Source organism: Gigantopelta aegis, chromosome 15, assembly GCF_016097555.1.
Source record: "Gigantopelta aegis isolate Gae_Host chromosome 15, Gae_host_genome, whole genome shotgun sequence".
NCBI classification, from domain to species: Eukaryota; Metazoa; Mollusca; class Gastropoda; order Neomphalida; family Peltospiridae; genus Gigantopelta; species Gigantopelta aegis.
Window position 1 is genome coordinate 41,705,854 of NC_054713.1, and position 12,930 is coordinate 41,718,783.

At 37.7% G+C, this 12,930-nt stretch overlaps 1 protein-coding gene across 2 annotated transcripts; it reads right to left on the bottom strand.

Moving 5' to 3' along the window:
- Window positions 1–316: 316 nt before the first annotated feature.
- LOC121389868 lies at window positions 317–12,900 on the bottom strand. 2 transcript variants are annotated; one of them, XM_041521523.1, is made up of 2 exons: window positions 12,849–12,900; window positions 317–568 (listed from the first exon to the last, which is right to left on the bottom strand). In XM_041521523.1, exons 1-2 carry the CDS (start codon window positions 12,852–12,854, stop codon window positions 332–334), a joined length of 243 nt encoding a protein of 80 aa, XP_041377457.1. In that variant the 5' UTR covers window positions 12,855–12,900; the 3' UTR covers window positions 317–331. The 2 variants fall into 2 exon arrangements, with proteins under 2 accessions (XP_041377457.1, XP_041377456.1); XM_041521522.1 differs by lacking the exon at window positions 12,849–12,900 and adding an exon at window positions 10,096–10,363.
- Window positions 12,901–12,930: the final 30 nt, after the last annotated feature.

Here is a 12,930-nt window from a genome sequence, read left to right on the forward strand (position 1 = left end):
CCCACCCCAACCCCCACCTCATTAGCGACTGTAGCACCCTCGCTAGAGATTGTGCCCCCATTCTAAATATTGTTCCTACGGGACTGTATCATAATCCAAATTCGTATCTCTGCACAAAGCAGATTCAAATGGTTGTTTTGACAAGGTCGTATACGGTTAGCACTGCCGCTTGCTTATCCATTTTTACCAATCTAGAGAATACGTATCTCACTGCAGCCTGGTTCCGTTTTCACTCCCCCATCCACCCAGTCATTTTATAGTGGGTACGGGCCTACAGGCCGAACAGAATGAACAAAAGGAAAAGGCGAACACGAGATTTACACTCGACCAGTTAATTTATTAATTTCATCTGAACGAAACCCAGTGCCGAAGATTTAGTGAAGAAGTCCCGCATTTCCTTAATATCCTTGTCCGTCGGATTCAAATCCACGTCCGGCAAATCCATTTCCGAATCCATGTCCGAGTCCATTTCTGAGTCCATGTCCGAATCCAGCTCCGTGAGCGCCAAATCCAGCTCCAGCTCCGTGAGCGCCAAATCCAGCTCCGTGACCGTAGACGTTTCCGTATCCTACAACAGACAGTGAGAGTTTTGAGTCAAAGTTTGTTTTGTTTAAAGAAACCACCAGAGCACATTGATTTATGAACCATCGGCTATTGTATGTCAACTATTTTGTAATTTTGACATATAGTCTTAGAGAGGAAACCCAATATAATTTTCCATTAGTAGCAAGCGATCTTTTGTAGGCACCATCCCACAGACAGGATAGCACATACCACGACCTTTGATATATCAGCCGTGGAGCATTGTCTGGAACGAGAAATAGCCCATTCCGTCCACCGATGGAGATCGATTCCACAACGACTTCACATCAGGCAAGTGGTTTAACACTGGGCTTCGTTCTCAAACAAGGAAAACGCTGTAATATATCTATTCACTGTCAGCTTAAATTATTTGATTGCATGGTTATACCAGTTTTTTTTATACGGATGCGAAACATGGGGTTTCGAAAGTTTAGCTTCCTTAGATAAATTGTATAATAAAGTTTTAAAACTACTGTTACCAGTGAGGAATTCTACACCGTTGTACATGTTGTATGGAGAACTTGGACGTTTCCCTGTAACTATAACTGTAAAGCTAAGAATGTTTACCTTTTGGTTCAGACTAATTACAGGGAAGCAGTCCAAGTTATCATTATTTGCTTATAGATTGTTGTTGAATGACTACAATAATATTTACAAACATAAATGGATAGACTTTGTAAAATCAATATTGGATAACATTGGTTGTACATATATATGGATGTCACAATGTAATAGAATTGCAAGTGTTATACTTTTTAAAGAATTTATTTCTTTAAGACTTAAAGATCAATTCCTGCAAACATGTTACAGTCATATCGATAATTTCGGAAAAGCTTCAAATTACAACCTGTTAAAATATTGTGTTACATTTGAGACATATCTAACATGACTTGAGAAAAAACATTGGTGATGGACACGAATACCACTACATGATAGAATATGTCCCCTCTGCAACAGTAACGACATCGGAGACGAGTTGTATTATATACTTAAATGCCCATTTTTCAAAGAACCCAGAATTATTTACTTACCACAATACTGTCAATCAAAACCTAATACATATAAATTTTATAATGTCTTCAACAGTAAGAAAACCGGTGTCCTTCGTAAAATGTCAATTTTCTCTAAAAATTTATTATGAATACCTTTAAGTCCCCCGGCTAAAAGTATTTTATGTATGTATGTATGTATGTATGTATGTATGTATGTATGTATGTATGTATATATAAATATATGTATGTATTTGTTTATTTATTTATTTATGTAAAATACTTATACGTTTACCATCTTGTCAAAATATATGTATAATTGTATTATGTACCTCATATGCCGTGGTTTACGGCCTGGGAGTAAATAAAGTTCTGTTCTGTTCTGTTCCGCCCTCTGTGTAGGGTTTTAAAAGCTGCACAATCATGGCTTGTTTTGATTGATTTATTTCGCCTTTATTTTGTTTGTTTGTTTATGATATAATACATGATAATCAACAGTAATCCTTTATAATAACAAAATATATTTCTACTGAATAAAAGATGTAACCTATAGTTACTTCATACAAGGGTCTCCATTCTGTCCCGTTATTCATGGAAATCATTTTAAAATGTCTCAATATTATAGGAAGGAAGGAAATGTTTTATTTAACGAAACATTCAACACATTTTATTTACGGATATATGGCGTCGGACATATGGTTAAGAACCACACAGATTTTGAGAGAGGAAACTCGCTGTCGCCACTTCATAGGCTATTATTTTCGATTAGCAGCAAGGGATCTTTTATATGCACAATCCCACAGACAGAATAGTACATACCACGGCCTTTGTTACACCAGTTGTGGAGCACTGGCTGGCACGAGAAATATAGAAAGCAGTGGGTCTAGGACAACACACGTTATTATTATATAGAAAGCAGTGGGTCTAGGACTACACACGTTATTATTATATAGAAAGCAGTGGGTCTAGGACTACACACGTTATTATTATATAGAAAGCAGTGGACTACACACGTTATTATTATATAGAAAGCAGTGGGTCTAAGACTACACACGTTATTATTATATAGAAAGCAGTGGGTCTAGGACTACACACGTTATTATTATACAGAAAGCAGTGGGTCCAGGACTACACACGTTATTATTATATAGAAAGCAGTGGGTCCAGGACTACACACGTTATTATTATATAGAAAGCAGTGGGTCCAGGACTACACACGTTATTATTATACAGAAAGCAGTGGGTACACACGTTATTACACACGTTATTATTATATAGAAAGCAGTGGGTCTAGGACTACACACGTTATTATTATATAGAAAGCAGTGGGTCTAGGACTACACACGTTATTATTATATAGAAAGCAGTGGGTCTAGGACTACACACGTTATTATTATATAGAAAGCAGTGGGTCTAGGACTACACACGTTATTATTATATAGAAAGCAGTGGGTCTAGGACTACACACGTTATTATTATATAGAAAGCAGTGGGTCTAGGACTACACACGTTATTATTATATAGAAAGCAGTGGGTCTAGGACTACACACGTTATTATTATATAGAAAGCAGTGGGTCTAGGACTACACACGTTATTATTATATAGAAAGCAGTGGGTCTAGGACTACACACGTTATTATTATATAGAAAGCAGTGGGTCTAGGACTACACACGTTATTATTATATAGAAAGCAGTGGGTCTAGGACTACACACGTTATTATTATATAGAAAGCAGTGGGTCTAGGACTACACACGTTATTATTATATAGAAAGCAGTGGGTCTAGGACTACACACGTTATTATTATATAGAAAGCAGTGGGTCTAGGACTACACACGTTATTATTATATAGAAAGCAGTGGGTCTAGGACTACACACGTTATTATTATATAGAAAGCAGTGGGTCTAGGACTACACACGTTATTATTATATAGAAAGCAGTGGGTCTAGGACTACACACGTTATTATTATATAGAAAGCAGTGGACTACACACGTTATTATTATATAGAAAGCAGTGGGTCTAGGACTACACACGTTATTATTATATAGAAAGCAGTGGGTCTAGGACTACACACGTTATTATTATATAGAAAGCAGTGGGTCTAGGACTACACACGTTATTATTATATAGAAAGCAGTGGGTCTAGGACTACACACGTTATTATTATATAGAAAGCAGTGGGTCTAGGACTACACACGTTATTATTATATAGAAAGCAGTGGGTCTAGGACTACACACGTTATTATTATACAGAAAGCAGTGGGTCCAGGACTACACACGTTATTATTATACAGAAAGCAGTGGGTCTAGGACTACACACGTTATTATTATATAGAAAGCAGTGGACTACACACGTTATTATTATATAGAAAGCAGTGGGTCTAGGACTACACACGTTATTATTATATAGAAAGCAGTGGGTCTAGGACTACACACGTTATTATTATATAGAAAGCAGTGGGTCTAGGACTACACACGTTATTATTATATAGAAAGCAAGCAGTGGTCTAGGACTACACACGTTATTATTATATAGAAAGCAGTGGGTCTAGGACTACACACGTTATTATTATATAGAAAGCAGTGGGTCTAGGACTACACACGTTATTATTATATAGAAAGCAGTGGACTACACACGTTATTATTATATAGAAAGCAGTGGGTCTAGGACTACACACGTTATTATTATACAGAAAGCAGTGGGTCTAGGACTACACACGTTATTATTATACAGAAAGCAGTGGGTCTAGGACTACACACGTTATTATTATATAGAAAGCAGTGGGTCTAGGACTACACACGTTATTATTATATAGAAAGCAGTGGGTCTAGGACTACACACGTTATTATTATATAGAAAGCAGTGGGTCTAGGACTACACACGTTATTATTATATAGAAAGCAGTGGGTCAGTAGGACTACACACGTTATTATTATATAGAAAGCAGTGGGTCTAGGACTACACACGTTATTATTATATAGAAAGCAGTGGGTCTAGGACTACACACGTTATTATTATATAGAAAGCAGTGGGTCTAGGACTACACACGTTATTATTATATAGAAAGCAGTGGGTCTAGGACTACACACGTTATTATTATATAGAAAGCAGTGGGTCTAGGACTACACACGTTATTATTATATAGAAAGCAGTGGGTCTAGGACTACACACGTTATTATTATACAGAAAGCAGTGGGTCTAGGACTACACACGTTATTATTATACACACGTAGAAAGCAGTGGGTCTAGGACTACACACGTTATTATTATATAGAAAGCAGTGGGTCTAGGACTACACACGTTATTATTATATAGAAAGCAGTGGGTCTAGGACTACACACGTTATTATTATACAGAAAGCAGTGGGTCTAGGACTACACACGTTATTATTATACAGAAAGCAGTGGGTCTAGGACTACACACGTTATTATTATATAGAAAGCAGTGGGTCTAGGACTACACACGTTATTATTATATAGAAAGCAGTGGGTCTAGGACTACACACGTTATTATTATATAGAAAGACTACTACACACGTTATTATTATATAGAAAGCAGTGGGTCTAGGACTACACACGTTATTATTATATAGAAAGCAGTGGGTCTAGGACTACACACGTTATTATTATATAGAAAGCAGTGGGTCTAGGACTACACACGTTATTATTATATAGAAAGCAGTGGGTCTAGGACTACACACGTTATTATTATATAGAAAGCAGTGGGTCTAGGACTACACACGTTATTATTATATAGAAAGCAGTGGGTCTAGGACTACACACGTTATTATTATATAGAAAGCAGTGGGTCTAGGACTACACACGTTATTATTATATAGAAAGCAGTGGGTCTAGGACTACACACGTTATTATTATATAGAAAGCAGTGGGTCTAGGACTACACACGTTATTATTATATAGAAAGCAGTGGGTCTAGGACTACACACGTTATTATTATATAGAAAGCAGTGGGTCTAGGACTACACACGTTATTATTATATAGAAAGCAGTGGGTCTAGGACTACACACGTTATTATTATATAGAAAGCAGTGGGTCTAGGACTACACACGTTATTATTATATAGAAAGCAGTGGGTCTAGGACTACACACGTTATTATTATATAGAAAGCAGTGGGTCTAGGACTACACACGTTATTATTATATAGAAAGCAGTGGGTCTAGGACTACACACGTTATTATTATATAGAAAGCAGTGGGTCTAGGACTACACACGTTATTATTATATAGAAAGCAGTGGGTCTAGGACTACACACGTTATTATTATATAGAAAGCAGTGGGTCTAGGACTACACACGTTATTATTATACAGAAAGCAGTGGGTCTAGGACTACACACGTTATTATTATATAGAAAGCAGTGGGTCTAGGACTACACACGTTATTATTATATAGAAAGCAGTGGGTCTAGGACTACACACGTTATTATTATATAGAAAGCAGTGGGTCTAGGACTACACACGTTATTATTATACAGAAAGCAGTGGGTCTAGGACTACACACGTTATTATTATATAGAAAGCAGTGGGTCTAGGACTACACACGTTATTATTATATAGAAAGCAGTGGGTCTAGGACTACACACGTTATTATTATATAGAAAGCAGTGGGTCTAGGACTACACACGTTATTATTATATAGAAAGCAGTGGGTCTAGGACTACACACGTTATTATTATATAGAAAGCAGTGGGTCTAGGACTACACACGTTATTATTATATAGAAAGCAGTGGGTCTAGGACTACACACGTTATTATTATATAGAAAGCAGTGGACTACACACGTTATTATTATATAGAAAGCAGTGGACTACACACGTTATTATTATATAGAAAGCAGTGGGTCTAGGACTACACACGTTATTATTATATAGAAAGCAGTGGGTCTAGGACTACACACGTTATTATTATATAGAAAGCAGTGGGTCTAGGACTACACACGTTATTATTATATAGAAAGCAGTGGGTCTAGGACTACACACGTTATTATTATATAGAAAGCAGTGGGTCTAGGACTACACACGTTATTATTATATAGAAAGCAGTGGGTCTAGGACTACACACGTTATTATTATATAGAAAGCAGTGGACTACACTAGAAAGCAGTGGGTATAGGACTAGGACTAGGACTACACACGTTATTATTATATAGAAAGCAGTGGGTCTAGGACTACACACGTTATTATTATATAGAAAGCAGTGGGTCTAGGACTACACACGTTATTATTATATAGAAAGCAGTGGGTCTAGGACTACACACGTTATTATTATATAGAAAGCAGTGGGTCTAGGACTACACACGTTATTATTATATAGAAAGCAGTGGGTCTAGGACTACACACGTTATTATTATATAGAAAGCAGTGGGTCTAGGACTACACACGTTATTATTATATAGAAAGCAGTGGGTCTAGGACTACACACGTTATTATTATATAGAAAGCAGTGGGTCTAGGACTACACACGTTATTATTATATAGAAAGCAGTGGGTCTAGGACTACACACGTTATTATTATATAGAAAGCAGTGGGTCTAGGACTACACACGTTATTATTATATAGAAAGCAGTGGGTCACAGGACTACACACGTTATTATTATACAGAAAGCAGTGGGTCTAGGACTACACACGTTATTATTATATAGAAAGCAGTGGGTCTAGGACTACACACGTTATTATTATATAGAAAGCAGTGGGTCTAGGACTACACACGTTATTATTATATAGAAAGCAGTGGGTCTAGGACTACACACGTTATTATTATATAGAAAGCAGTGGGTCTAGGACTACACACGTTATTATTATATAGAAAGCAGTGGGTCTAGGACTACACACGTTATTATTATATAGAAAGCAGTGGGTCTAGGACTACACACGTTATTATTATATAGAAAGCAGTGGGTCTAGGACTACACACGTTATTATTATATAGAAAGCAGTGGGTCTAGGACTACACACGTTATTATTATATAGAAAGCAGTGGGTCTAGGACTACACACGTTATTATTATATAGAAAGCAGTGGGTCTAGGACTACACACGTTATTATTATATAGAAAGCAGTGGGTCTAGGACTACACACGTTATTATTATATAGAAAGCAGTGGGTCTAGGACTACACACGTTATTATTATATAGAAAGCAGTGGGTCTAGGACTACACACGTTATTATTATATAGAAAGCAGTGGGTCTAGGACTACACACGTTATTATTATATAGAAAGCAGTGGGTCTAGGACTACACACGTTATTATTATATAGAAAGCAGTGGGTCTAGGACTACACACGTTATTATTATATAGAAAGCAGTGGGTCTAGGACTACACACGTTATTATTATATAGAAAGCAGTGGGTCTAGGACTACACACGTTATTATTATATAGAAAGCAGTGGGTCTAGGACTACACACGTTATTATTATATAGAAAGCAGTGGGTCTAGGACTACACACGTTATTATTATATAGAAAGCAGTGGGTCTAGGACTACACACGTTATTATTATATAGAAAGCAGTGGGTCTAGGACTACACACGTTATTATTATATAGAAAGCAGTGGGTCTAGGACTACACACGTTATTATTATATAGAAAGCAGTGGGTCTAGGACTACACACGTTATTATTATATAGAAAGCAGTGGGTCTAGGACTACACACGTTATTATTATATAGAAAGCAGTGGGTCTACTACACACGTTATTATTATATAGAAAGCAGTGGGTCTAGGACTACACACGTTATTATTATATAGAAAGCAGTGGGTCTAGGACTACACACGTTATTATTATATAGAAAGCAGTGGGTCTAGGACTACACACGTTATTATTATATAGAAAGCAGTGGGTCTAGGACTACACACGTTATTATTATATAGAAAGCAGTGGGTCTAGGACTACACACGTTATTATTATATAGAAAGCAGTGGGTCTAGGACTACACACGTTATTATTATATAGAAAGCAGTGGGTACACACGTTATTATTATATAGAAAGCAGTGGGTCTAGGACTACACACGTTATTATTATATAGAAAGCAGTGGGTCTAGGACTACACACGTTATTATTATACACACGTAGAAAGCAGTGGGTCTAGGACTACACACGTTATTATTATATAGAAAGCAGTGGGTCTAGGACTACACACGTTATTATTATATAGAAAGCAGTGGGTCTAGGACTACACACGTTATTATTATATAGAAAGCAGTGGGTCTAGGACTACACACGTTATTATTATATAGAAAGCAGTGGGTCTAGGACTACACACGTTATTATTATATAGAAAGCAGTGGGTCTAGGACTACACACGTTATTATTATATAGAAAGCAGTGGGTCTAGGACTACACACGTTATTATTATATAGAAAGCAGTGGGTCTAGGACTACACACGTTATTATTATATAGAAAGCAGTGGGTCTAGGACTACACACGTTATTATATAGATTATTATAGAAAGCAGTGGGTCTAGGACTACACACGTTATTATTATATAGAAAGCAGTGGACTACACACGTTATTATTATATAGAAAGCAGTGGACTACACACGTTATTATTATATAGAAAGCAGTGGGTCTAGGACTACACACGTTATTATTATATAGAAAGCAGTGGGTCTAGGACTACACACGTTATTATTATATAGAAAGCAGTGGACTACACACGTTATTATTATATAGAAAGCAGTGGGTCTAGGACTACACACGTTATTATTATATAGAAAGCAGTGGACTACACACGTTATTATTATATAGAAAGCAGTGGACTACACACGTTATTATTATATAGAAAGCAGTGGGTCTAGGACTACACACGTTATTATTATATAGAAAGCAGTGGGTGGGTCTAGGACTACACACACAAATTATTTGTTTTAGTTATAAAAATTATTTGCAATAAACAGAGGTTTCCGAATGGGAGAAAAAGTAGAACCTTATGCGGAAAAAAACCCTACCAGAAAAGAATTGATTTTCATGCCCTGGCGCATTGAGTAAAATGGGCAGCGTAAAACAGTTATATTCCAGTTACCCTCTCTTTTCATTAAATCAGGTTATCAAGTCACAATATTAGTTTAACTTTCTGATCTGCGAGGTGGGTTTATTTATAAAACTAGGCATGTAGAGCTGCAAACTTGTTATCAAGTAGCCTATATCCTAAACAACAACAACAACATTAGTACCAAACAAAAAATCTTCTAGATTCTCCTCGAGAGTGGATGCTCTCCAAACCTATTCACTCAATCAATCGATATTATAAAGAAAACAACTTTCAAAGCATATTTTTTTGTCTTTTCAAGTCCATTTAAAAATCAACAAACAAACAAAAACACTGCCCCCCCCCCCCCCCCCCCCAAGTCCGATAAAAGACAAGAACCAAAAAAAAACCCCAAACAAACAAAAAACAACACCAAAAAACCACAAACATTTACTTTCTAATTTCACTTTTTCTTATTTATTTTTTGTTTGTAGACCTTAATAAATAAAAAAGCCCTGAATATATTAAAAATACCTGGGTATCCGTAGTATCCATTATTACCATGGAAACCAGCACCTCCATGGAAGCCATTGCCATGGAATCCAGGGCGTCCGTGGAATCCAACACCATCTAGGAATCTAACACCTCCGTGGACACCAGCACCTCCGTGGAAACCATTGCCATGGGAACCAGCACCTCCGAAACCTGCACCTCCGTGGAAGCCATCCCCTCCATAATATTATGGGAAGCTGGCGAGGGCGGAACAGCACAAAAGTGCCAACAGAGTGACGGAAAGGAGAGCCTGTGGAATAAAGGAAAGGAATGTTGGTTTAACGACACCTCAGCACATGTTTCTACGACTATTTCGGGGGTCATTCATTCATTCATTCATTCATTCATTCATTCATCAATCAATCAATCAATCAATCAATCAATCATTCATTATTTTCATTCATTCATTCATTCATTCATTCATTCATTCATTCATCCATCCATCCATCCATCCATTCATAGTTATGTTAGTACTTATATCCAATTAGGTTCAAGCAGGCTGTCCTGGACTAATTCGGTGTCAAACATAATGATTACTTCGATACTAAGGGTAGAGATATTTATATGGCGTCGAACATTATGATTAAGAACTACACTAGTTCTAATTTGGCTTGATGTAGAAATGAAAAAAAAAACGTTTTGAAAACCTCCCAGAAAACAGGACAGTGGGTTATTGATCAGTTGTTAGACGTTATTCTCGTGGCCATTCTCGTACGAGGCACTCGTACCGTGTGGCGTCGCCTTTAGTGAGAGAGAAGTCGGGACAGTGGACTAACACCTACCCACCGAGTCGTTAACACTCGGCGTCGCCTTTAGTGAGAGAGAAGTCGGGACAGTGGACTAACACCTACCCACCGAGTCGTTAACACTCGGCGTCGCCTTTAGTGAGAGAGAAGTCGGGACAGTGCACTAACACCTACCCACCGAGTCGTTAACACTCGGCGTCGCCTTTAGTGAGAGAGAAGTCGGGACAGTGCACTAAAACCTACCCACCGAGTCGTTAACACTCGGCGTCGCCTTTAGTGAGAGAGAAGTCGGGACAGTGCACTAAAACCTACCCACCGAGTCGTTAACACTCGACCTCGCCTTTAGTGAGAGAGAAGTCGGGACAGTGGACTAACACCTACCCACCGAGTCGTTAACACTCGACGTCGCCTTTAGTGAGAGAGAAGTCGGGGCAGTGGACTAACACCTACCCACCAAGTCGTTAACACTCGGCGTCGCCTTTAGTGAGAGAGAAGTGGGGTAGTGCACTGACACGTCCCCACTGAGTCGTTAACACTCGGCTCTCGGTGGGAGACGGTACCGGGAGGCGAAGCCAGTATACCAATTTGTTTTTTCAAATGACTTAATCACTACACCATCGAGGCAAGTTATTGGGGATCTAACATAATGATTATTTCGATACTAAGTGTAGAGATAGTTATATGGCGTCGGACATTATGGTTACGGACTACACAATTCAAGTTTGACTTGACGTAGAAAATGAAAATGTTTTGAAAAAATAATAATATATACATATGGAATACTTTTGTTACTTCCAAAACTGTTGATGGATCCGACGTAAAATGGTAAAATGTATGTGCCATATTTAATTCAAAATATTTTCAGGCGAAATTGTTTTCTGAGTTTCTTTGGGGTTTTGGGGTTTTTTTGTTTGTGTGTGTAGAGCGCGAAGTGCAATGAATGTGTATTCAGTTTAGCAAATTTCATAATCGTATAGGTAGGAAATAGCGAATATGTAGGGGAAATGTATACTTGCGAACCTTCCATGTTTTGTTTTAAATAAGAAAGAAAATTGATGTTTGTTAAATGTCATTTGCTAACTTTATGCAACAGTGCCTAATTTAAAAATTCTGAATTTAGAAACCTAAGAAAGTTAAACATAAAGTTTGTTTTGTTTAACGACACCACTAGAGCACATTAATTAATCGTCAGCTATTGGATGTCACACATTTGATAATTCTGACTCGAAGTCATCAGAGGAAACCCGTTACATGATTCTGCTATATCTTTTATATGCACTTTCCCACAGACTGGAAAGCACATACCACAACCTTTAACCAGTTGTGGTGCACTGGTTGGAACGAGAAAGAAACCTCAATCAGTTGAATGGGTCCACCGAGGTGGTTCGATCCTGCGACTCGAGCACCTCAGGCAAGAGCTCAGCCGAATCAGCTAAATCCCGCCCCCTCTTTATGTAAATAATATTGGATGTAAGTTAAGTTGTTGAACAATATCTTAGCGTTTGTAGATTTCTTTAAATATAATATTGTTGAGAAATAACATCAAATCAAATCAAATCAAATAAGTGGAAAATCAGTGGCATAGTGTTGAACCTATAAGACTGATAATTACTGGGTTCGCATCCCGGTACCGGCTCCCAATTAGAGTGAGATAATGGCACACCGGCACATCGCTCACTAAGCTCACGTGTGTCCAGGGCAGCGTGCTTGAACCTTAATTGGATATAAACACTCTCAACTAACCGCTAAGCTACGCCCTGAAAAGACAAGTGATGTGGGTGCGTCTGCTTCTGTGTGTGTGTGTGTGTGTGTGTGTGTGTCTGTCGGTCTGTATGTCTGTCTCCTGTCTGTCTGTTTCTGTGTGTGTGCCCATGAATCATATCTTACTTGAAACTTAGTAAGAAAATACAGTTAAAATCAAAAAGAAAATGAAGGAAAGAAAACAATGAAAAAACGAAAAAACAAGAAAAAAAAACAAGTTCGACTTACGTTCATGATAATGTTCTTTGTGGTACTTCGACTGGAATACTCAGACCTGGTACTGCCGAGTTCCGAAACCGAGCCGCGTTTT

Coding starts and splice junctions, on each gene's coding strand:
- LOC121389868 (XM_041521522.1), bottom strand. CDS start 10,191: ATGGTGTTGGATTCCACGGACGCCCTGGATTCCATGGCAATGGCTTCC. Junction 569..10,095: donor TGGATACTACGGATACCCAG/GTATTTTTAATA, acceptor TGTCTGTTGTAG/GATACGGAAACGTCTACGGT.